Source organism: Myiozetetes cayanensis, unplaced genomic scaffold, assembly GCF_022539395.1.
Source record: "Myiozetetes cayanensis isolate MyiCay16 unplaced genomic scaffold, myiCay2020 scf10, whole genome shotgun sequence".
In the NCBI taxonomy this organism is placed as follows: domain Eukaryota; kingdom Metazoa; phylum Chordata; class Aves; order Passeriformes; family Tyrannidae; genus Myiozetetes; species Myiozetetes cayanensis.
The window spans coordinates 16,448,092-16,474,564 of record NW_026086605.1 but is presented as its reverse complement, the minus strand read 5'-3'; the positions used below and the strand labels follow the sequence as shown (position 1 = coordinate 16,474,564).

Below are 26,473 nucleotides of genomic sequence, written 5' to 3'. Positions count from 1 at the left end.
TAAAGGACTCTGAAATGTGGTGGGATTCTTAAATGTTCTTATAATTTTAAAAATAGTTTTAAAAATAAGTTTGTATTTTGTGTGAAGGAGGACTGTGCGAAGCTGAAACAGAATATATATATATATATATGTAAGCAATATATTTTGTCAGCTACATGCTTTTTTTTTCCCTTTGGAATTTGTACAGGAAGAGTAATAGTTTCATATATTAATCAGAAAAAAAATTCCAACTCACATGAACCTTTATTTTTTCTCAGGCCTTCAACTTTAATTTAGAGGGAGATTGCTTTGTGATGTGTGTATTTTTAAAATGCTGTTGCCACTTGTCATGTAACTACTTCTCTTTTTGTAATATAGAATTTTCATCTTCAGGAACAGGGGCTTCATCATATGAAGGTTTATATCTTCATCTGTTACTGATTTTTCTTTCCAGTGCCCAAACTGAGGAGTATTGCCTAAGATAATCCATCATCTTAAAAATATTTTTTAAGAATTACTTTTCTAAAATATTTCACCACTATGATTAAGGAGTATCTAACATAAATAACTTTATGAAACAGTTTTGGCACTGGAACTGGTTTGAAAAATGTTTCTGTTTGGCTGGTGCTACAAGCTGTGTGTTAGAGATGAGCATGTAGTTGCTTCAATTATAAAGTGCTTAGTCTAACAATGGCTTGCAATTTTTAACTTAGTTATGAGATCACATCTATTTTTGCAGCTGCCGAGCCTTGCAGAAGTAAGTAACTGCCTAAGATAATTAGTGGCTGTTTTGCTTATGCTTAACAAGCTATATAAATAAAGTCTGAAAACTAAAATCTGATTCTGTTACTGCCTGGAGAGATGTGTTTTTCCATAACTGTCTAGGTTGACATCCAGTTTTAAAAGACTTTGTGATAAATATTTATATGGTGAGAAATAAATGTGAGTGGATTGCAGTTGAAAGGTTCATTCATTCATCTGCGCAATAATTCATTTACTGTCTTTCTTAATAAAATAATATTAGGTTAAAGACAAATAATTTTTAAGAGTCACTTTCTGTAATACATATTTATCAACCTTCTGAAAGTAGACAATTGAATTTATAAATAAAAAAAATAGAAAATAATTCTTTTGATGCCAGGTTTGGGAGGGTTTTTTTGTTTGTTTGTTTCAAAATTTACATTTTGTTTATTAACATCAGTAAGTAATGAATATATTAATACATGTCTGTACCTTAAATCTAGTCATACTGAGATCTGATGCGAGCAGTTCAGTGTTAGAATTTTTAAAACTCTGAACATCATTCCAGCAATTCTTTTTCACTCCAATTTTGATTTGTTTCTGATTCAAATATAAGGATATGGAAGTATCCCAATGCAAACTAGAGAACTGCAAATCTTTCTTTTGTATTGTGCAGATTTTATGTGACTTTGTGTTGACAGGAAGTTGCATCAAGACATCACGTTCATTTTTACTATCTCTGTGCTACTCAGCAGTGGCATAGTCATACTTGGCATAACCCTTCAGGGTCACTTCCTTATCTCAGCCTTCTTTTCCTGTGATAAATAAATGCATCCTTCTTTGTGCTGCAGATCACTCCAAGTGATTTTTTTTTGTACAAGGATCACTTGTTCAAAGGCAAAAGCTAGGATACAAGAAGGAGAAGAATATAGAATCTTTTCTGTTCACTTAAAACTATGCAGTATTTTTCTGCATGTGTACTGCTTACCTTGCTCTAATTATCTAATTATCATTACATCACTCATTCAATTTATCAATCAATAGCCTTGGCATGTATTTGATTGTTACTGAAAGAACAATTAACTCCCGAGAGTATAGATTTTAATTAGCTCTAGAAGGAGCTTGTTAGAATATTATTCATCTTGTAAATTTGCAAGGTGTGAATGCAAACCCAGCAGTAATACAACTGAGGCTTCCCTATATATATTTTTCTGCTAAAACCCAGAACATTGTTAAAAAATATAGTTTTATTATTGCAAGCATTAGCAGTGGAAATACTTTTTCAAGTTTTTGGATATTATAAATATCTGAAAATAAAAATAGCTGTGATATGCAGTTTCCGAGCTTAGCCATTAAAACTGATAAAAATTTACTTCTTTGTATATATTTTTAGCTACATTAAAACATTGGGAAATTTTAAGCTGTTAGTCAATAACATAATTTTATTCAATTTAGTGGTTTATTCATTTTCACTGGTTTATTGTAATTGGAATTGATTGAGAATCAACTGAGTTTGCAGACTGTCAGTCTTGTATGGATTTTAACCTACTGAAAAGGGAGTTGGTGAGAAACAGTGCACTGTAGCATTATGATTAAATTTTGCAGTAGTCTGTTTTACACTGAAGGATAAGCACAGAAAAATTATGTTAAAAATTAGAACAGTAGGATTAGCTCTGTTAACAGTAGGGGTTTTCTGCTATGGTGTGCATCTTTTTTGTGACTGTTTGGCCTTTTCATTTAAATGATTGCAAGCATTATTTTTCTATTAGTGTAAATGTATTGCCCTTTCACATAAAGGAAAACCATATATTTGGAGTGGGACAGAATTTATTCGGGGGGGGGTGTTACTGTGTGAAGTGATATTTAGTGTAAGTACTGTACAATGAGGAAGGAAGTTAGGAACAAGTACAGTATTATACTTAACATTCATATGGTATTTCCAGAGAATAAAGTGTTCTTGCATTACTAATACTAATACCTAACTAATATCTAACATTCATTCTACTGGATTTGATAGTAATGTTAGTTGCCTTTCTAGCTCAGTAATTAACAAGGTTATAATGGGAATGTTTTCTGTTAGTAAACACTGGAGAAACTGAAGTTGGCTTTTTACCAACATTTGGGCCTTGTTACCTAAACTTTTATGGAAGTCCAAGAGAATACACTGGATTCCCAGACCCATATGATGAATTAAACTTTGGAAAGGTCAGTTTCCTTATTAATTGTTTTTAATAAAAGAATTAAACCCAATTGTTTCTAATTAATGAATGAATTAATTTTAATGTGTTGTCCTTTTTTTTTTGTGTTGTTTCACATTGCACTCCCTTTGGTGTTTCTTTTTGAATAATGTTTACCATTCTTATCTGTCTTCATTTTAAAGGTGTTTTTGATGGAACAGGGGTGTTTTTGATGGTGCAGCAGTGTTTTTGATGATTTTCAGTAACTGCATCTTTGCACGCATTTGTATTTCTTATTTTCTTGGTTACATAAGTATGTTTTCTACCTCTAGCATTAATTAAAACCAAGTGCTTGATTTCACTTGTTCACATATGTACATTCATGCCTCTGCAGGAGTTTTGAGAACACTTCAGTGAGGCCAGAATCATGTACAGCTGAAGGAAGAGTTTGCTTCTGTAGGACAAATCTATAAAATGGGATTTGATGTGTGTTTATGTTACAGGGAGAAGGAGTTGCTTATAGAGGGAGAATTCTGGTTGAACTGTCTACAGTACTAGAAAGCAAGCCTGTTAATAAAAAGTTAGAGATGATTCCCAATGATGACTTACTGGTTGTTGAGGTAAATCCTTGTTTTATCTTTGTTGGTGATAGAGAGGTGCCTTGGCTGATTGTCTCTGGAGAATGAGCTAACTCACTACAATCAAAACAAGAGTTGAATCTCTGAATTCGAAGAGGTGTTTACTTGTGGTTATTGGTGATTGAGGAGTGGTGGCTACAAAAATGTACCCTCATAGCAAGAACTGTTAATTTGAAACATTTTGTAATATCCAAATAATGTAATTTATTATAGATGTTATATGTTTTGATTGCTTCTCAGAAAATAGTAAAACTATTAAAGTTATTATTTCCATTAAGGAGATATTTCTCTTCTTTTCTATCGTTGTGGATCATGTTTTACAAATATTGAAATGCAAGTAAAAAGGTTGTTCTTGCAGAAATACCAGCGCAGACGGAAGTTCTGCTTGGCTGCTGTGTTTCATTCTGCCACCATGCTGCAAGACACTGGGGAGCCGATTCAGTTCGAAGTTAGCATTGGTAACTACGGCAATAAGTTTGACACCACCTGTAAACCTTTGGCATCAACAACTCAGTACAGTAGTGCTGTTTTTGACGGTAAGGATGCTGCCAGTATGGGGGTGAAATACTCCAAAATTCCGGGGTTTGAGGTGCTATTTTACAGCTTTGGAATGTCAGCCCTGGCTGCACTGCACACTTTACTGAAAATGTGACAGAGTGTGTGGCTTTTCACGGCTTTTGGGATGAAGTTGCATTTATGGAGTACATACTGCAAAGCCTACTGGGGTTATTAATGAGATTTTTGACAGAATTCAGTGAAATCTTCTGACCATGTCCTAGGTGTGCACAGGAAAATTTGCGAGGAAAAAAATCACGTTATTTTACAGTAGCTTAAAAATAAAACAAATCCTTTGATGAATTTGGACTAGCTTGCATGTTCTTCATGATTTGTAGTGCATAAATGAAATAAATATAGCAACAGTGTACAGTATATACTCTTGCCATGAATTCCAAATCTAATATGCAAATGTTTCACACCAGGTAATTATTATTACTACTTGCCATGGGCAAATACAAAGCCAGTTGTAACACTGACTTCCTTTTGGGAGGACATAAGTCACAGATTAGATGCCGTGAATGTACTCTTAAACATGGCTGAAAGACTGGTAAGACACTTAAAATCTTTCTTTTGCTGCCATGCTTTTCATTTTTACTTTTTTTTTCTTTTTATTTAGAGGTATAATCGAAAAGTGACATTTTGAGCAAATTGTGCAATAGTTTTCTGACTCTTTACCTCGTTTTTTCTGACTCGAAATTAAACATAGCTCAGTGTAACAAATGGCACTGTTGATCATAGGTCTGCATTTTGGCAAGGCTCAGTACACTCCTGATTGAATCTGCAGGGAGTTCCCAGAGGAAGGAGTCGTCCTTGGTATTGGTTAACTGCATTTTAAGTCTGTGGAACTGTTATTTGTTTTATAAGCCAGGTGCAATCACAATAGTCCTGTTAAATATGAATCGAGTTTGAACATCTGAGTCTTTTTTTGATTTGGTCTTTACACAGACAAATAAATAAGATCAAAGTCTTGAAACTCCTATTGAACATAAACCCCAATGGAAGTTTATGAGTGCAAATGCTTTTCTTTTAAATTCCTCAGCAATCCAACTTAGCCACCTTAAAATCAGGAATGCAGGCTAAAATTTCTGAAAACCGATTAGCTGAGATGTGGTTGAAGCTGATTGATGAACTTACAGAAGATATAAGGTAAAAGTACCTTTTTTATCTCTTTTGTTATCATTCTAGGCCTGCTCAGAATCTTTGCTTTTGCCTCTACTAAGTCAGAAAACAAATTCTAAGGACTATAAAGCTGACTATCCCTATGAACTGACCTAAGGACTGGAATTCCAAAAGTCTCTGAAAGTAGTAAAATGTCATGAATATTGCCAGTGAAGTAATCCATCTAGTTTTGTAATTCCCCTTTATCTCAGGATAGTTTTATTACTGACAGTGATAAAGGAGTCTCTCTTGAAAAAAATCTACAAATGGGAAATTAGGACTCTCTGCTGTCTTTCTACCACTTTGCCTTCTTTAAAATTCCCCATGTACCTTTGATTTACCCATGTTTCAATGTTATTTCTGAAACTGAAGAGGGAAGAAATTCTCTGATTTACTGGTAAGCCCAAAACAAAAAGTCAAAAGCTGTGGAAGACTAAGGGCCATAAAAATTGTATTTTTAAATAAGTCTTTAGTCAACATGTCTGTGTGTATGGGATTGTTCAGAAAAGGCAATAGGAGCCAGCATTTAGGGTTTTGAAAGAGAATATATTCTAAATAGAGAGGAAGGAATTGTATGAGAAAGCGACATTAACAGAATGAGATATTGAGGTGGGGAGAGTAAACAAGTGGGTGCTGAAACAGCACAGGAAAAGGAAAGGGAAAAATGACAGAACAGTTATTATCCATAAGAGGAAATAACATGGAACATGAAATGAAAGAACAAAGTCATCAAGTTGTAGAGCCAATATAAGACTGAACAGAGGAAAAAGCAAACAGTGGAGGTCAGTATATACTAGCAAAAAATTATATGATAGAAAGTTTATGTCAAAATATAAACTAGTAACTTCATAGAATACCTACTGTGATCTGGAAGAAAGCAGGAAGAACTGACGCAGTCTAGGAAAGCAAAATGTGAAGGGCAAACTGTTGTCACATGGAGCTATCTAGTGAGTGTGGGAACTGCAGGTCAGCTCATCATCCTGGCACATCTCTGCAGTGCTATTAATTCAGTCCATTATTTTATAAAGTATCACTCAACAATTATGGAGCATTAGCACCTAGGTATATCCAGCAAATGATCTTTCTGTTGTTCACAGGATACTGGGTTTTTTCAGCTCATAAAACCTCTGTCAAAGACATAATTCCTTATGTTGAATTCATAGAAGATTTCTCCTTCTCATGCTAAACTTTAAATGAGTCAGGAGTTTAAGAGAATTTTCAGTGCACTACTTAAACCTAAAATGAGGTTATTTTCTGGAATTTCTGATCTGGTACATTTGATTTATGTCTAAGTACTTGCACTCAGGGCAGACAGCAGTTGCATTCAGATTAGTAGAACTAACTGCAGTGGAAGGCACAATAGTCAGCATCAAGGTTTTACAGAATCAAAACCCTTAGAAGTGCATAGCATGTTATTAAAAGTAGTTCAAAGAAGAGTCAACCTTTTCAAACTAGACAATGTCTTTGTAAATTTTTACACTTTTTCTAAAGGATCATATTGAAGACCTCCTAATGAACTCTGTTAAAGGGATACAGTCACTGGTCTTTGAAAAGCTGCCTTTTCCTCAAAACTCCTCCAACTCAAAAAAGCTCATTTCTCCTTGTTTTTACTGTGATGCTCTCAGACTCATGGTGTGACTTTTTGGGGTTGTCCTGTGTAGAGCGCAGACTCAATGATCCTTGTGCGTCCCTTCCAACTCAGGATATTCTATGGTTCCATGATTTCTTGGTTCTCTTGAGTAGTTACTCTGCCCTCTGGTGACTCAGAAGTTCTATGTCATGGATTTTTTTTAGAGTTCTTTGATATTTTTTGCCAGAAGGTTAGATAAGCATAGTCATAGACACAAGACATATTTGTATATTGAGTTTCTAAGAATTTACAATTTCCAGTGAAGGAAAAGAACCTAATCTTGGACTGAAGGCACTGATTTCATTTTTGAGATGTACATTCTGAGACAATAATTTTTTTCATGTGAATATGTAGGGAAATGGAGTTTGCTTTGTTTGGTTAGCAGCAATTTCATTAAAGCATACACATCAAACTGTTCTACCTTGGTGTTTTTATATTTAAGTAAACCCTTTCCCTTGCTTACTGGGAAGGTGGAAATCTCTGGGGAAATAAATGCTATAGCGCTATTCCAGTGATTTTTCAAAAGCAGGAAAAAGTGACACTCAATCTCTTGCCATGTCTGTATTCAGTGTGTAACTACATAAAATCCACTAAGATTATTAATCAAAATTAATATTCTCTTTTCAGTAAACCATTTCCCCTCATAGAAGGCAAATCTAATATTACAGTCCTTGACACTCAGATAGAAAAACTGCGCCTCAAGTCTCTCAAGCAGATTGGAGAAGCAGCAGCAAGGATGAGAAATGAAGCTACTGATGTGAAAGCCACTCTGACAGAAATTGAGGATTGGTTGGATAAATTACTGCAACTGAGTGAAGAGGTTAGTACTACACGACACTGGTGATTCAGTTAGCTTAGCAATACCTGTCTAACACAAATAGGTGTCAAGTTCACTGCTGATCAAGCAATATCTACTCTCCTTAGGAAGGTAATTTTATATGCTGTGAAAGTTAACATGTTCCCGTCTGTAATTAAGATTTACTTAAACATAACGTTCTTGTGTGTTACCTGTCTTCACTGAGAATGTGTGTTGGGTAATGAACACTCTGTGATTTATGGAATAGCCTCTATTCTGTTTAAAGTCATTGTATTTTGGCCTTTCCTTTCTTCCAGAATTGCAAGTCACATTGCAAGTCACAGTTCAGGGACTGCAGGATATATGTTGTCTTTCCACAGCTTGTTAGCCATAGAAAACAACTTCTAACAGAGTTAAATCTGTTTGTTTCTGTGTTTTTTAAATCTTCAGCAACATTTCCTGTTTTCATCGCTGCTATCTCATAATTGGTTTTCACAACATTGTAGAAATATTTGATTTGTTGCTTCTGCTCTGAAAAGATACTGATTAGAAAAAAGAGCAGACTTGCAACTAGCCTAAAAGATGTGCACAAACTGCAAAAAGATAATAACTGGCTTATGTCTTCTGCTAAAAATCTTATGATGACATACCCTTAATGTGGAAGCATCACAAACCCTTAAATAAGTAGCAGGTCAATTCAATGCATTAGCATTTGGGATCAGTCGCTGCAGTTGCCATGAAAGGATTGAGGCACAAAATGTCTCTAGAAAAATTTAGAAAATACATAAGAATTGTTTTTTTAATAGAACTACTTGTCTTCCAAAAATCTAAATAGTATCTTTTATGATTCTTTCAGAATTATGTATTGCTTTACTTGCAAAGAAAAACAATTTCGTCCATTTATAATAAATTCATGGCAATTGTTGATTCTTAGTGATAAATCCTTTGACATAAATCCTAATTTATATTTCTGTTTTCTAAGCACTAGATTATCTTAACTTAATGTTCTGTTAATTACTGTTGTAAACTTTCCTTTCCCCACAAATAATCTGCAGCCACAGAACAGTATGCCTGATGTAATCATATGGATGATCCGAGGGGAGAAAAGACTGGCATATGCTCGTGTTCCTGCACACCAAGTGCTGTATTCTACAACGAGCCCTGAATCATCTGGTAAATATTGTGGAAAGACCCAAACAATCTTTTTAAAGGTACTTTTTTTTTTTTTTTTTCCCCTAAGGAATTATTAACTCCCTAAACTGAGATGCCTTCTGACATGAGCATGAAACATGCAAACAAACTATGTAATATGAGATGTCAGAACTCAGGACAGATTAAAAGCCAACTGCACATAGCTTCTTCAAAATATAACAGAAATTGTAAATTCATCATAAACCAGGTAGAACCAGATTGCCCTCGATCTCTGAGACTTTTCTAAAAGAGCACAAAATTGCGATAGGACTTTTAAAAGTGTTACTGTTGGTATTTTTGGGTTGGACATGAATGGAGACTTTCAAAGGGAATAATAAGTGCAAGTCAGAGAAGTTCTGAAAACCCATTCAAAGTTTTTAATGGTTTTCTAAGCAAGTAATACAGAGCATATCAACACCCAGAAGTTATGTCTCTCTGAACTGAGTCTTACTCTTGAACAGGAATACCTTTCTCCGTTTAAATTGATATTGTCTTCAATTGAAATTAACTTAACCAGAAAAAAGCAATCTGGCTGTAAAACAATAGCACTTACAGAGTTTGTCAATGTAGTAATAGTTGTATTGATTAATGCTTCAACACAGACAAGCCTGAACCTTCGTGGTTCTTTGCAAGCCCCCTTGTCATGCATTGATTCTGTGTGTAGTGAACCATCCCAATGAACCTCTGCATTTCCAGAGTCTCCTGGCAAGAAACGCAAGCATCAACAATGAAGTTACTGTCAAAATTAAAATCTTATTGTTGAATGAAACTTGGGAGAGAATACAGAGGAACAGGGATGATACTGCTGTTACTGTGCTTGGTTTTAACATGCCCTAGGCAGGTATTATTTAAGGAATGTTTCCTTCCTGGGCTATTTATTACTGGCTTTTGAGAAAAAGCACTACAGGAAGTGATAAATAAATCATGTATTATTACTCATATTTCTATGTTATTGTATATGTTTTACTGAAATCTACAATACCTGCATAACATAACAGAGTAACATTTTTGGTTTTTTGCCAGTACCCACAGGACAAGACAAAAGATGTCAAAATGCCTGCAGAGTTGCGAATTAATATTTGGCTTGGGCTCGGTGCAGTGGAAAAGAAGTTTAATAGCTTTGCAGAAGGAACATTCAGTGTTTTTGCTGAAATGGTATGTCCATCATTGCTTTCTTACACTAAATTTGGACATAAGTCTTAGGCATTCAATGCAATTTGAGCTCTTCTGAATTTCTTTGCAGGTTGGACAGAAAGGTAGAATAGTATTTATTATAATAAAACAAGTAGACCCCATTGGAGGCAATTAATGATCAAGTCCATTGTGCCTAGCAGACTAACTTCAGGAGACCAGATTCTGAACAGGTTAATCGGGTACAAATCTGGTTAACTCCAGTGATTTCAAAGACATTTATTTTAGATTTTTATCAGTGTAATTAAGATTGGGATCTAGACCATTATGTTTTGGCATGGCAATAACCCTTTTTTTTTTAATTGCTTCTTCACTTCTACAAATTATACTTGAATACAAGTGGTTTAGCTTAATAATGGTTCTTTTGTAGCAGTGGAAAATTTACTGCTACGGGAAAACTAGTCCAAACCAGTAGATTTTGATGACAAAAGGCTATTTTGATAGAAGTAAGAGGTAAGAGTAAAAATGCTTGAAATAGTCCCACAGCATATAATAGAGATTTTGAATGCTAATGGTAAGTGGCAGGTATCTTTTATATGCCACATCACCCAATGGTGCATATAATCCAATATCAGTAAAATAGCTAATGAAACAAGACATTTTTACAATGGTGTCACCACTGCAATTATGCTTAAATATTTAGTAGTGGTGTAGTAAGTTGCTTGAAGCAATGGATGTTCAAAGCCATTTTTTAAGTATAGAGTTTAAGAGACTATTGAATGCCTCCTTTTTTGCTCTTCATATAGCAATCCAACAATTTTACAGGAGTAAGAGCAGAAAACCCAAGACCATCACAAATTACAAATAATCTCAGGAAGGGAAGTAGACTATATATAAACTGGGCTGACATCAGAATCATGCCCCTGGTAGCTACTATGAAAAGACTTTACTGCAGTTTTCCATGTTACAAAATAAGGTATTTTAAACAGGAGGAGATTTGAGATGGAAAAGAATGACAGAATTGTGCATTTAGGAACAGAAGGAACTTGTTTGAATAATGTAACAATGTTTTATTTAACAAAGCTTTAATTTTGAGGAAGCTTGAGTGTAGTTTTAGAGAGACATTAAATTGAGATTTGCTTTACCAGGCAACATAGAAGAAAATGAAATTAAGAAATTAATGATGACACTGCAAAGTAATGGGGAAAGGGGGTACTTAATTTTAGAGAAGGGAAATGTATAGTAGAATGTTTCATTTGTAAAATTCACTTATATATTTGTTTATTATTCCTAAATAATAATTTGATTTTTACTTTCTTCCCACACAGTATGAAAATCAGGCTTTCCTTTTTGGAAAGTGGGGTACCTCAGGACTTGTTGGTCGCCACAAGTTTTCTGATGTCACAGGAAAAATCAAACTGAAAAAAGAGTACTTTCTACCCCCAAAGGGCTGGGAGTGGGAAGGAGAATGGATGGTTGATCCTGAAAGAAGGTCAGATTTTTTTAATTTTACACAGGCAGCAATAAAGGCATTTGTAGCATAGACTAAAAGTTCCTCTACGTTTTCTTGGCTGAGGAGATTTTAAATTGAACATTCTACAACAGAAAAGAACGGCTGATAGTCAAAGCTAGTTAATAAGGCTAAAATTAACCTTGTAAAAAGTAAAAAAAAAATTAACCTTTTAAGATAAAACAGGCAACAGAACGAATGCATCCATTTCCTAGAAACCAGCTTATGGTTTAGCAGTCCCCATGTCATGATGGTTATATTGTTTATATCCTCTGGGTCTCAGTGCCTCATCTTTATAAGAGGGATAATAATAGTATTTCATGCCTGGAAAGCTACTGTGAGGTTTATGTGTGTCTGTGTGAGATTCAGAGATCCTGCTGGGATTGTTTCAGACAAGACCTTTGGATTGCTGGGTCTTCCCTAGGCAGAAACTTAACCCTGATACCCAGTATAAAGCTTTGATTCGTGTTGTAGCAACACTGTCACAGCATTTGTGTGGTGGTTCACATACACAGGATGTTTTTTTGTGTTTATTTCATTAAATGTTGAGAAGTTCCGTTGACCAGACTGAGTACATTACTTGTTTCATAAACAAAAGCCAGTATGAGAAAGAGACTATTTTCTTCTTTCTTAAAAGAAAATATTCACCCCATTTTAAATTCTTGTGTTATGATAGTGAAAAAAATACTGAACTGTTGCTGTAGAATAACCAGCAGGAAAAATGTATGCTATTATTTGATTAATTTTAATATTGTATATGTCATAGGTATGAATGGATGGGGGTTTTTTCATATTAAATTAATAGCTTTTATTTCAGTGAATCATCTGACATGAAGAAAAGCAATAACATGGAGATATTTTCTCAGATAACAGAAAAACCCCTCCTGTTGAAATGCATGGTTTTGCCATGCATCTGCTTTTACTGGGGAAGATCTGCCTGGCTCTATTTGGCCAGCAAATGGCAGTGTAGAACACATTTCAGTATGTTCTGAACTGCAGTGAGCAACTGAGGGAAAGCAAAAGACTTTTGACTGATTTAATGCTCCCTCGTTTCTTTTACTTTCAAATTAGAAAATATTACCCAACTGATTGCTTGTCTTGTCAACAGCATAAAGGGAAACAAAATTAAGTACTTTTGCCAAGTTTTGGTGCATGCATAGATGCATGCACTTTAGAGACACATGTAACTGCCATACACAGTTCGGGGTTTCCTACACTTAAATATAGGTTATTTTTTTCTTTTTCTAAGAGGACATATTGAAAGCGGATCCTGAATAACACCACAGTTAAAATACTCATGCTAGTCACTCATATTTATGGGTAATGTTCCTCTTATTGCTTACTACTACTGGAGTTGCTTCAGTTTAAGAAAGGCATTCTAAGGAAATAAGTGTCCCTCATATAGATGGAAATCCTGAATACCACCATGTGTGCACATTCTGTGCTTTGTTTCTATACATTTCTCTGTAGTGAACTAAAATATTTTTGATTTATTATTATATTTGTTTTGGATGTGCAGTTTGTTGACTGAAGCTGATGCTGGTCATACCGAGTTTACTGATGAAGTGTATGAAAATGAGAGTCGCTATCCTGGAGGGGAATGGAAAGCATCTGAGGATAGTTACACAGATGTGGTGAGACTTAAAGTTTTCACTGGATAAGTAAAGGTTTAAGAGAAGGAGTTCTATGTTTTGCTACACAGTGTATTTGCTCTATTAATGCACAGAACTGTTATGTTTTCCCTACATAAAAGAATGGAGAAAAAGCTCCACCCCCACGCGAGTTCACATGTCCTCCTGGATGGATGTGGGAAGATGATGCTTGGAAATCTGATCTAAATCGAGCAGTGGATGAGCATGGTAAGATTTACTATTTATCTGCTGATTATTAGGACATTCTGTTGTTGATACTGAAGGATCAATATCCTCCAAATATGGGACGTGCATCATGACTGGGGCAATATCCTGGGCATGATAGTGGTTGCCCCATGGAAAAGTATCAAGGAAATATTTGGATTGAGTTGCTTGAGGAATCAGATTAAATGATCTTGAAAAAGTGTTCACTGTCTGCATCTGTTTCTATTTCTATTTTAATCACTGTTCCATCAAACTCACTATTCTGATTGAGCCTTTTTTAGATTAAAAAAGCTCTTTTGTACAGGATACGTAATAAATGCATTTATAAGTGCTTACTAGAGAATCTCATAGTTTAAGAAGATGTATGTTAGTCTTAACTACAGCAGCAGATGACAATTTTGAGGCAAAAGCTTTGACAACTTAAAAAAATAAAGGTTAATGCAAACAACAGTCTATTAACATGAGAGGTTTCATATGGGAAAGCTGTGTGTATAAACAGCGGGCTTGGAAATAGAACACACCCTTTTTTTAAATAAGTTTCCAAAACATTTTTCACAAGTCCGGTCTTAGTGCAGTCTGGTGGTTAGAATTGGGCCCATAAGACATGGTTAAGTAGTGGTAAATGAGGGTTTTTTAGAGAAGTCAAAAACTTGAGACATGAAACCTCTGTAAGTGCACCAAGAATATGTGGCAAAGCTAGATTTGGATCTTTCTAGTAATTTACCTGGGAGCCTTTAGCCATGTGATGAGTTGCCAGACAATGCTAAGAAGTGAATCAGGAGGTCTGGGGACTAAAAGAAGTGAGGAACCTGTTTGTGGTGGTCACACACCACACAAGTGTGTGAAGGATTCCTATATTGCTGAATCTGTGTGGGAAGAGAGACATGCAGGACTGATCAGGATGAAATGGACAGTATGCAACTGATTCTTAGGCAATTCTGAAATGAAAAAATACTTCAAAGTCTTTTTGTGAAGAGTCTGGTGCTCCTAGACAGAGTTCTTCATATTAGATGTACTGCTATCCTGATAAAGTTAGAAAATCCTAAGTGCACCATTTTTCCTGGAGTTGCTTTGACTTCCATATGACTTCTTATTACTTACACTAAATTAAAACTGCTACCAGCTTAGAAAGTTGTCATATAAACAACCTCATAAGACCATAACTTGGATTCTACAGCAATAGGAAAAGGCAATGTGTCATAGCAAAGTTTACAGGACATTGATTTGATAGCTTGAAAATGAATAATGAAAACAAAAGGGAAGATCTTGGGAGATTCTGGAAAGCCTAGAATTTTGCAAAACTATAATGAATTTTTATTTTTTTCTAAACCAGCTGAAAACTCTCAAATAGTTACTGCTTTTAAATATAAGTGAAATAACTAGCTATTAGGACGGAAAAAAATTATTTTATTTATCTTAGTGTTGATATCTGTCTTAACCAGAACCTCTGTTAGGAGTCTGCAGTAACTTTTTAATGAAATGACTTTAAATTAAAGTCCTAGATATTTGGCAAATGAATTATAATACATAGAGCCAAAGTACAGTAACAGGTTTACCAGTTTTTAAAGTTTTATGATCAGAGTTTATATAGTTGATGTTCCTTTAAAAGGCAAGCTGCACAAGAGTGCACAGAACATTCAACTCTTATTTAAATTTAAAGATGAGTTTTTCCTGTGGTGAAGTATGAAAATGTGATATCAACATTTGAAAAAAAAACAAGAATGAGAAGAGAAGAACTTGAAGTATATTGTATCTGTTTTAATGTTGAGATTTTTATTGTCACATATATTATAACATAGCATCATTAAAATGTCATCAGTTGCCCCTGGCTATTGGCTACTTAGGTTCTGCAACACTGAATAGTCTTGTATGAAAAAGCTTCATCCTCTGTAGGTGCAGTCACTCTATTTCCCATGCTTTTCTTCTTTGTGTCTTGCTTCTATTTCTGAAAATATACCAACTAATCAATTCTATTTTAGGATGGGAATATGGAATTACTATTCCTCCAGACAATAAGCCCAAGTCATGGGTTGCTGCAGAAAAAATGTACCACACACACCGACGGCGAAGACTGGTGCGGAGGCGTAGGAGGGATCTACCTGAAGCAGTAACAGCAGGAAGGGTAAGCAAAAGAAAGATCCAGTCAGGGACTTGCGCATTGTAACAACTTGAGTTTCCTTTTTCTTTTAAAAAAAAAAAAAAAGTCTGCATGAATTTCTCATTTCCTGAGTAAAGAAAAAATGTAATACCAAACAAAAAAAATCTATAACAAACTTTTATGTTTTCATTATATTCCTTTTCTTCATCTTTTTGTAAATTGATGTTACTAGCTTTGGTTTATAAGGGGAATTTTAGGCCTGCCAGAGCAAGTGCTGCTTTTTTTCATTACAGTCATACAACACTGCAGATAACAAGAATTTATGTCTTCTAGGGAATGTCATCATATGAAGATCAAGAAGGATGGGAATATGCTTCCTTGATTGGCTGGAAATTTCACGGGAAACAACGCAGTTCTGATACCTTCCGTCGAAGACGATGGAGACGAAAAATGGCTCCCTCAGAGACACATGGTGCTGCAGCTATCTTTAAACTTGAAGGTGCTCTGGTAAGGGACAGAGTATCAAAAAAGTCTTTCAAAGGTCAAACTGTTAATTCACAGTAAATAAACAAGTATATCAGTCATTATAGTCCATAAATTGTTAGACTGATATGTAACTAAGAAACTAATGTAGTTTATATGTTTAAATTATTTAAAGTCTGAAGGAGATCATTAAAGTTGGAGTGCAGGCTCTTGTGTTAGTTTTTAATTTTTCATACTTGTATATTGCATAGAAAATATTAGGTATTATATATAATTTATATTTTTATATTAACTTTTTATTGTATTTATTGCTTTATTTGTCAAATTAATTTTTTTACTACATTACATGAGATTTAGAGCAAAAGGCCAAATTACTAGATAAGCCTTCTTTAAGTAAAAAGAAGTAAAGTGAAAGGTAGCTCAAGCTCTTCATGCACATAATTTAGATATATTAACATCAGCACAACAAACAACAGCTGCCCGCGATTAGTATTTGCATGTATAAACAACCAAACACAAGAAAGGAGAGCAAGTGTTGGAGAAGCCAGAATGTCATACATCACAAATAGATGACCAGAACGTAATTATTGCTCAATTTTCAGGTTATACAGCTTCATAGATAAGCTCTATTTATGGAAATACAAATAGTAGCAAGTAGTGTGAAAAGACTACTTTGTTTTTATAAAATATATACCATTAACAACAGTTTGCACTTTTTTCTTGGTTTGTTTCTCTTTTTTACATCAAATGTTGACCAAGGATTCACAGAGACCGTTTTCTTTCTCCACTTAATTTGGTTTCACAGAGTTTAATAATTCCTATTTCAGTTTTAATTATGTCTGTACTTCCTGGGCTATTGTTTGGATAAAGCCTTAGAGCAGTTCTCTGCACCAGTGCAGTGCAGGACACCTGCAACCTCTCCTTCAGTCTGAGCTGAGAGGTAGCTAATGTAACTCCAGAAACAGGACATCCTGGAAGAAAGATGAAGTGATGGGATATGATTTCTGCACAGCTTCAGTGGCAAGAGAAAATGACCTCTGGACATGAGTAAACGTCTTAAAGTACATTTACTCACAGAAGTAAATTTCTCCTTGTCCTGGAGGAGAGACTGAAACCCATAAATTCACACACACAGTCCTCTTTTCTCAGATTCCTTCTATTTGAGTAAATGTTTGTAAATACTCATCACTTTTTTCTTTATATAACTTCAGGGAGCAGATACCAGTGTTGATGATGGAGAAGGAAAGAGTTCTGACAAAACCAAGGAGGCAGCTACAAAGGTGTTTGGTGCTAATACACCCCTTGTTTCCTGCTACTTTGACAGTAGGTTTTTTAACAATTCCTTTCGTAAAAATCATGTCTGTTTCTCCCTGGTTTCAAACAGAATCAAACAGATTTTTTTTCAACCCAAATTCTTTGTGTTTTGCATCTAGCTTTATATACCTTCTGTTAAAATGAGTATCTGATCCCTGATTGGGCCCTATTTAGGTTATTAAAATAAAAGTTACAGTTAGTAATTTTGATGTTTTAGTTCACTGTCACACAGCCATTTTTAAGATCTGTATGGGACAGGAATTCTGAAGCTAACTATTACAACTCCTGAATTTAGGCTGTCTTAAATGATGCATCTTTAGCGTTGGGGTCCCTCCATGACAATGCAGGGAGGTAATGCAACAGAGATGATGTATGTGCCGTTAGTTTTTTGTTGTTTTAGCTCACTTAACCAGCTCAGTGCAGGGTCAGACAATGCCTGACCCAGAGGAAGCAGTACCATGTAGTTGAGTTGGCAAAGTGAACAAAACTGTAACTTTGCCAACCTGGATTGGTTTTAAATGCCTTGTAATCACTGTAATGTGATTCACAAAAGCAGGGACACTGAGATGGGAGCCACCAGTGTTAGTTAACAGGAACAGAGGCCAATTCTGAAATTTAAAATCCTTTTTGAGGAACTCTGATTGGAACACTTGTCTTTAGTGGGATTCTGCAGAACTTGATTTCCTTGCTGGGAATGGGTGCCTAAATCTTAAATATTTTAGAACCTGAAGAAAATTACTGCAGTTTCTTTTTAATAAAGACCACAGTGGGTGGAAAATGACACCTTTTTCTGCCAGAGTTCAGAGGTTTCAGCTCAATGAGGCTATGAGTGGCTCAGATTTTTTCAAGGGCTGAAAGGATTAAAGGTAATGTCTTTTATAGAAAAGCTGTAGTAACTGCAGCACATGCTGTCCTTCGTTTGGGCAACTCTCACGTCTTTTTTTAAAGTTATTCCACCTTACCTGCAGTGTTTGGGTTTTTTTTTTTCATCTTTTAGTTCAAGAGACACAGTAGCAATTGGGATAATTTTCTAGAGCTAAGAGTTAAAAATGTGAAACACTCAGGTCCCTGAAGTCCTGTCATGAATACTTAAATTAAGCACAGGAATGCCCAGTTGTTGATTATCTATGGATGAGCTAGACTGTCACACTGTTTCAAACAGGAGTTTTTGAATAGAAGGATTTTTAGATGATCATATGGTGAAAAAACCCCAAATAGCATTAGTGCACTTTTTAATTTCTGTTTTATGTTGGAACAACAGGTGCTAACTCATTGATATTAATATACCTGTGACAAGAAAACCAAAAATGTTACTACAGTTCTTGTGTTAAAATGTGTAAGGCATTTGAATAAACTCAAAATATCTTCATTACAGAAAAGAAGCCTGTATAATGCACTTGAACTGGTTTTATTTATTTGATACAGGAGTATATACTTACCACCTTCGCTGTTATGTCTACCAGGCAAGAAACCTCATGGCTTTAGACAAAGACAGTTTTTCAGGTATGGAAAAATCCTTTTGCCATGAACCACTAACTTGATTTAGCTGTAGAACATCTTGAGGACTGTGTGTAGGTCCCAGCTACTAAAACTGTGCTGTAAAGAAAGTCTCAGCTTTGTTAGGTATGATCTCAAATTGGTTGGTACTGCTCCAGAAGCAACAAAAAATGCAGTGCTCTGTGTGTAGTACCTCTTGCTGCCAATGAATACTCAGTAAGGGAATGGGATTTCAAATAAGGTCTGAATTTCCCATGACCAGTCCCTTCCTTTTGCCTTAGTTTCTTCTTCTAACCAAAGTCTATATGCAGTTTTTGTGCAGGAAGCTTGCACAAAAGCAAGGATGAAGAAAGCTGGATGGCTGTCATGTCACCAACTGCCTCTCAGTGTTCAGGGTTTTTATATTAATTCATTATGGAGATAAACTTGTAGAAGAACTACACTGTGCCCTACTAACAAGCATAGCTTTTTTAATTTATAAATGCGTATCGCTTGCCTTTTTATTTCCAGCTCTTAGGTATTCCAACAGTGTTGTATCCATTTGGCATCTTTGTGGTCAGGCTAATACCCAGGTTTATCAAGGATTTAGTTTTTGCTAATTCAAATTAAAATTTCACTGTGAAGTCGGAGAACAAATTGAATTTAGATTCTGTAAGAATAAGATTTTACACTTCCTTTAAGGAAGTCCAGCAACAGATAAAGCTGAAATGAATTTTCTGTCCCCATTATCCTTCATTTACATCCTTCTTTTTCTCCCTGTTTTAGTTAATAATTGAGTAAATGTAATGCATTTGTTACAGAATATATAGCCCTATACATATTTTAGAGTTATTTTCTGAAATGAGGAAGGTTTCGTACATTTGGTCTTACTTCACTATTCAGCACTTAAAAGCAATACAAACAATAATAAATGCCTCTAATTTGCATATGTGTAATTCAGGACAGGCACCTCATATGCAGTCATACATAAACTAGCTCATCTACATTTTATTTTCCCCTAAAATTAGCTTGAAGAATTAGCCAAATTTTGTAAAACTCTGATCAGGTACCCAGTCAGAAGCTATTGAAACTGACCTAAAGATAACCTTTAAAATTGCCTTGAATCCTTAATAATTGCAATTTGTACAGGAAACATTAATGACCATCTTCAGATACCTTCTGCAGAGCTCTTGATGATTTAAAGACCTGCCAAATACTGGGCCTAGACCACTTTAATCATTCAGCTGTTTCACAAAAAAGATTGCTATAAATAAGCGTGTTTAAAAGCAAAGATTGATCTGAGCTATATGGTCTGGGAGAATGTGTTATTTGGCAACTGGTCAGAACTTGAAGTATTTCTTTGTATTATTTATGAGGCTATATATCAATGGAGACAACAAAAAAGAGTTTCTACAGACAAGATTTAAGAGGAGATTAGTATAGACAATGTTTCATTTTAGTTTTCAGGTTCTCTTTCTGATTTACAAGGTATTTTATCATTTCCCTTTATTACTCTGTTAATCAAGACTTGTATAAAGGAAGCGATTTAGTAATCAAGTGGAAATTGCTCTATTAAATGCAAATTATGTATGTGTGTTTGTTTTTGTTTTACACAGAATGGCTTGGAGCTGGTAACAACACAAAAAAATAACACACTGTATTTGATTAAAATTGTGATTGTGTGCTTTATGACTTGATGGGATTTTGTTTGTCTGTAATTCTGTGCTTTTAATCTTTGTATGATGTTTCAGATCCGTATGCTCACGTTTCTTTCCTCCATCAAAGCAAAACAACTGAGATCATTCATTCAACTCTAAATCCTACATGGGACCAAACTCTCATATTTAATGAAATTGAGATCTATGGGGACCCACAGACAATAGCTCAAAACCCACCTAAAGTTGTTATTGAACTTTTTGACAGTGACCAAGTGGTAGGTGAAGTCCTTTTACGCAGATTGCTTTTTTATTTATTTATATTAGTTGAGAATACATTAATGGCTGTGATTGCTATTTTTGGGTGCAGGGTAAAGATGAATTCCTTGGAAGAAGTGTTTGTTCACCCATGGTCAAGTTAATCCCAGAAGAGGACATCACACCAAAACTACTCTGGTATCCTGTAACAAATAATGGTAAAGCTAGTGGAGACATTCTTTTTGCTGCAGAACTTATTTTGAGAGACAAGGTATATGTTTCTTTTTTTGTGTGTGTATGTGTAATATAATATGATACATTATGTATCCTTTTAAAGTGAGAGAATATGTGAAGAACTAACTTAATACTTGCAAGGTATTTCAGCTAAGGAAGATGAGAAAAACTTATGTTCATGTCTTAATAGGGTGGTGCCAACCTTCCAATTCTTCCATCACAAAGAGCACCAAAGCTTTACATGGTACCTCAGGGAATCAGACCAGTAGTTCAACTCACTGCTGTTGAGGTATGGCTTGCTCTAAAACTAACTGAATACAAGTACAGTCATCTCATCCTCTAGACTGTAAATTTGTTTATTTGCTTAAAGAAAACTTAAAAAATCATAGTGAGAAATATGGGTGATTGTTTAAGTGTTTTGGAATTTTACTGTTTCCATTAACTTTCCTAGAACTAGAACCTTGAAATATTTTGCCACTCAAATTTTATTATTTAAAAGACTTTATTTCTTTCTTACTACTTTTTGAGTATTATATTAAGCATATTCATATCTCTTCCCACTTTTGCTTGTATTGGATTTTATTTTACAGATTCTGGCTTGGGGGTTGCGAAACATGAAAAACTACCAACTGGCACCTGTTATGTCTCCAAGTCTCATTGTGGAATGTGGGGGTGAAATGGTGGAATCTGTGGTGATCAAAAACCTCAAAAAGACACCAAATTTTCCATCTTCTGTTCTCTTCATGAAAGTTGTACGTTAAAAAAACCAGCTGTCTATTGCAAATTAAGTTATTCCATAGTTTTAAAGTCAAGGCTTTGTTCTGAATAGAAAAACTCATGCATACGTTTTTGACTCACCATAAGCAATTTATGAGCCTGAAAACTCTAATAAATATCATGTAAACATGTCTATACAGTCATTGATAAGATATACAATTTTATATGCACAATCCAATGCAGTATATATATTTTTTATTTGAAAAGGCATTAATCTACCTGTAGATATGTGGCTACTTTCCTACTGCTATGATGGGATCTGTGCAAGAGGCAAGAAAATTCAAGACTTGGGGCAATTAAAATTGTTCTTACTGATTTTTATTAATTCATATTATAAGGTTAAAAGTTTTCATTCACCATACAGCCATAGAACATAGTAGTTCAATTTGAAATAAATTAAGCAATGGGTCTGATTAAGGGGGGAAATCTTTGTTCTTCAGTTTTCTTCTCTTTGCATTATAAAAAAACTCTAACCTTTTATTTTTTAGCTTTTGCCAAAAGAGGAGTTATACAGTCCATCTCTTGTTATTAAAGTAATAGACCACAGACCATTTGGACGGAAGCCCATCGTGGGACAATGTACTATTGATTTACTGGAAAGCTTTCGCTGTGACCCCTACACTACTAAAGAGGACATTGCACCACAACTGAAAGGTAGAAAGCTGGAAAATAAAAATTCTACTTTCTTGTGAGATGCTAGAGTTACCTACCTTCAGTGTTTACTCTGCATGCTGTACTGATGAATATCCAGCCACCTCACGTTGTGCACTTATTTGGAGATAATGTTGTCTGAAAGAAAGAAACTCTAAAACAGAGTATTAATTAGTGCAAGATTCTGTGGAGCGTAAGAGAACATTCTACAAAGGCAAGCCCAGTCTCATACTTGATGTGCTAGTTCCCTGAAGTTCCTCTTTCATGTAACTTGGAGTTTAACTACCTGCAGATTACTCCTGCAATGGTATCAAAGTAACAACCCAGGATTCCAGCAAGAATGCTCTGAATACAATATTGACATTTTCCTCTATATTTCTTCCAAGTTTGTCTCCTTTTTAAAAAAAATCTATATATTTGAGAAATGTTTGCATGTCCTGCACAAAAATATATTGTGGGTTTTTAGCAAAAAAATAGCAACTAATTGCTTTCTTTAGAAACAAACATATAACCAATTAATTATTTTACATCTTCTGTAACTGTGTGGATTTCAAATCTGACTAAACTGTTTAGTAAGATATTTTTCCAACACCATATTGCCTTAATAAAACCTTTGGCTTACAGTTAGCCTGCTCTCTGCTGCACCTCGCCAGGATACAGTAATTGATATGGAAGACACACAGCCACTGCTAACAGCTCAGGTAATCTTTGAAATTTGATGCTTGACTTTATTCTTCAGATCTGTGATTTCTGAGAAACTATCTAGACAGCGAAACTGTCAGAAACATATGCAACCTTCTGGAAAGCCAGATGGAGCAAAGGTACTTTGTGACAGAAAAGCAAAGGAAATATGTTCATCATTGTAACCTTTGTTTTCATATAGTAAACATCAAACTGTAGCATTTTGTGCTTGGTAAAGTTCTCCCAGCAGCTTAAGAATTAATTCACTTGTTCAATAGCTACTGAAAGTGCATGATAGAATATTAGCAGTTGCTCTCTAATGGTGGTTAGAGCAGCCTCATCTGGGACAGACTGAGCAGTTCTAGGTAAAGGAGTTAGAAATAGGTGTGTGTTTGGTGGGTGCAGACCTTCAGCCATTCATTTTGTCACAGCCATGGCTTTGTCTCTCTTACTTTGAAGTCATCCAAACCCAATAGCACTGAAACAGTTTTATCTGCGCTAACACTTCTCTTCTTTCCTTTTCTGTTGTGCCTTGTGAATATCTTTACTGCTCTGATTCTTTCGGGACCACCACAATACAGTTTTACTTGCCAGGTAAAAAATAATTTAGCTTGCAGAATTTCACTCTTGAGTTGAAACATTAGTGAAGACAAATTCCCGACAGTGCATTTTCAAGGAAAAAATTTCAGTTCTCTTAGGAATGTAAAATGTCTCCCTTACCTAGAAGATGTTTTCATTAATTTCTGATAGCCTGTTTTGTTAAAGGAAGCACAGAAGTTATGCCCATTAATATATAGTAATTTTGCAGGCTCTTAATCCACAATTTTGACTTTTGAAAATGCAGAAAATTTTACTTTGCTGCAGAGGTCCCAAAGTAAATACCACTGAATTTAGATTTTCCAACTCCCACTGCTATTTGAGTATATTAATTATTGCATTGTTCTTCCTTCATCTCTTCATTTCTGTATCCTAAAGTTCAGACTAATTTAAGTATATCACAGACCATGATCTTGTGTTTACTGTCATCATGCATGTAAATTTTCCTTAATATTTAACTTAGAACAGTCTCTAACTTTTATCTGAAATAGGTTTTATCTTCTAATATAAGTGCTTTATACCCGGTAGTTTCAACTATAAAGGGAAAATTTTAAGTACTATATAAGGTGAAACACAATTTCCTTTAGTTTGACATCACCCAAGCCAAATACAATTCTAGATACGGTGTTAGCATCTATATTAGAGGGATGAAAATTCAAAACAATTGCAATTGAAATTAAGTGCAACTGTGGGAAGTGTAAGTGCAATGCAGACAACACTTTGAGGACACCAAAAATTTCATCAGTTACATTCCAATTTCCAGTGTTTAAGCAGTATGTCAACAGCACTCAGCAAAATGGCTTCTCCAACAACAGTGCATGTATGTATGTACCGACCTAATGCATGCAGGTGACCAGAATATTAATGTGGTGGGCTCAGGAGGGTCTACATCTCTTGGCAGCTCCGCCATAGATTTTGGAGGAGATGATGCTCCCAAGTCTGGTATGATTAGTTATGAATATTAAGGTATCTTTGATCCAAAAGTCTTACTATGCGCATAAAATACGTATGAAACTACTAAAAACCTGTTTTGTGTTTCAGTGTACTTGGAATCTGTGTGGTAAAAGCATAAAACACAACAGGAATTATTTAACTACACTATTAATATTTAAACTTTGTCTAGAAGTCTACTTTGTGGAAAATAAAATAACTTTATGATAAGTAAAATTCTCTTAACTCGTAACTTTTCCAGGCATCCCCTGCATCTTAGAAATTTTTTTTCTGTAATTCCAAATTGTTCGAAAAGCTAGTAGTTCACTGTTGATGCCCTGAAAAAGTCCTTTATAACAATCTACAGTAAAGTCATTGGATACCTTTTAAAAAGGACAGTAACTGTTACATTGTTTTTATCATGTGAATATCTCACTCCAAAATCTCTAATTTATCATATGGCATTTTATTCCATGTTTTGGCATTCTGTAAGCACATCCTGCTTACAACTTTCAATAACAATAATATTCAAAGCTTGAAGACTATTTTTTGCTTTGGGAATTTTTAAAGAAGGTCTGAAAGTTTAATTTTTTTTCCTTAACCTCTTCTTTCCAAAACTACCAAGTGCATTATTTGAAGAGACGTTTGAAGGTATATCAAGGGGAAAAAAAAAACCAAACCCAAAACATAAAAACTAATATAAATTCTTCCAAAATTATGCTTCAGTGAAAGATTCAGAGTTCTACACAGTAGAAAAAGGCTTTAAATTGGGAGTTTAAATTATTATTGCATAATTAGTCAAGTTACCCTTCACATTGTCAATATTACAAACTAGTGTTTAAACAAAGTGAAATTTAAATATGGCAAAGTATTCAAAATTACCTATGAATTCTGTCTGTAAGTTTTGCAAATTGCTAATGGTATGATTTCCAAGGAAAAAATCATTCCAACTGTCTTCAGAAAATGACAGTCCTATGCAAACCTTAAAAAATTTTACTGTGTTTCTGATTTGAAGTTAGACAAGACTAGTAAGATACAGTAGACCTGAACATTCCGGCAAGATAATTACTTAGAGAAATGGGAGTAAATGAGTCTGATATACCAGAGTGATGTCCTGACCTGTTGATGCACTTGGCTTGTATTCATAAAATGTTTTTGCACATTTCTTCTAATTTGCTCAAAAAATTATGGCTAATGCTTTTAAATGAAAACACAAGGTATAATAACAAGCACTAGCACAAATGACACTTGCTAATCATGGCTTCCAGATGGGATGCATGATGCTTGCTTTTAATGGACTATCAGGTCATAAGTATGGTATCTGTGATTTAACAGGTGAAGCATTTTGGATTGTGCACATTGTTTTTACACTTACATGGATAGATCTATAAACATAAGTATACTGGTTGTTAATGTACCTTATAATCTATCATGGGTTTTTTCAGACTCCTGAAAATCTACAGCATGTAAACAATTGTTACATCATATTAGAAGGAAAAGTAAAAGGATGCTGAGCATTAGCAAAGTACTTTATAGAGAAGCAAATAGTGAAAACCAGCAAAAAACCCCACTTGAATCTTACGTATGTGAAATTTGTTTGGAAAAGAATCTTTGGAATAGGTTCAGTTTTTTAAGTGCTCCTAGAAACATTTTTCATCTGAAGTAAATCAAATCCAGTGCTTTGTGCAACCGCAGATGAAAGTGGGGAATGATGCTACTGTGGAAATCAATAAATGGAATCCAGACTGTAACACTACAATGATACAATAAAACCCAAGCTTCTCTCGGTTTTGCTTTGTTATGTGAAGAACAAAGCACAGGGTGATAATTTTTTACAGTCCTCTGTAAAATCTGCTTTTCAAAATTTATACATATATATGCTCCAGCATAATATCTAGAACATATTGACAGCAGAAAAAAAAAAACCAAAATCAACAAGTTAAACACATGGTGT

General features: G+C 34.8%; 1 protein-coding gene across 1 annotated transcript in view; it reads left to right on the top strand.

The window, feature by feature from the left end:
- The window catches only part of MYOF (myoferlin), a 67,110-nt gene that overhangs the window by 28,357 nt on the left and 12,280 nt on the right, over nucleotides 1-26,473 (top strand). The window contains exons 17-38 of the mRNA XM_050339917.1: nucleotides 358-396; nucleotides 2,801-2,925; nucleotides 3,401-3,517; nucleotides 3,894-4,071; nucleotides 4,516-4,640; nucleotides 5,133-5,239; nucleotides 7,509-7,701; nucleotides 8,733-8,888; nucleotides 9,892-10,023; nucleotides 11,328-11,491; nucleotides 13,029-13,143; nucleotides 13,263-13,368; nucleotides 15,345-15,487; nucleotides 15,797-15,970; nucleotides 17,158-17,269; nucleotides 18,686-18,763; nucleotides 20,488-20,669; nucleotides 20,762-20,920; nucleotides 21,074-21,172; nucleotides 21,474-21,635; nucleotides 22,149-22,314; nucleotides 22,936-23,012. Coding sequence (XP_050195874.1) covers nucleotides 358-396; nucleotides 2,801-2,925; nucleotides 3,401-3,517; nucleotides 3,894-4,071; nucleotides 4,516-4,640; nucleotides 5,133-5,239; nucleotides 7,509-7,701; nucleotides 8,733-8,888; nucleotides 9,892-10,023; nucleotides 11,328-11,491; nucleotides 13,029-13,143; nucleotides 13,263-13,368; nucleotides 15,345-15,487; nucleotides 15,797-15,970; nucleotides 17,158-17,269; nucleotides 18,686-18,763; nucleotides 20,488-20,669; nucleotides 20,762-20,920; nucleotides 21,074-21,172; nucleotides 21,474-21,635; nucleotides 22,149-22,314; nucleotides 22,936-23,012 — 2,909 coding nt within the window. The remainder of the gene's footprint in view (nucleotides 1-357; nucleotides 397-2,800; nucleotides 2,926-3,400; nucleotides 3,518-3,893; nucleotides 4,072-4,515; nucleotides 4,641-5,132; nucleotides 5,240-7,508; nucleotides 7,702-8,732; nucleotides 8,889-9,891; nucleotides 10,024-11,327; nucleotides 11,492-13,028; nucleotides 13,144-13,262; nucleotides 13,369-15,344; nucleotides 15,488-15,796; nucleotides 15,971-17,157; nucleotides 17,270-18,685; nucleotides 18,764-20,487; nucleotides 20,670-20,761; nucleotides 20,921-21,073; nucleotides 21,173-21,473; nucleotides 21,636-22,148; nucleotides 22,315-22,935; nucleotides 23,013-26,473) is intronic.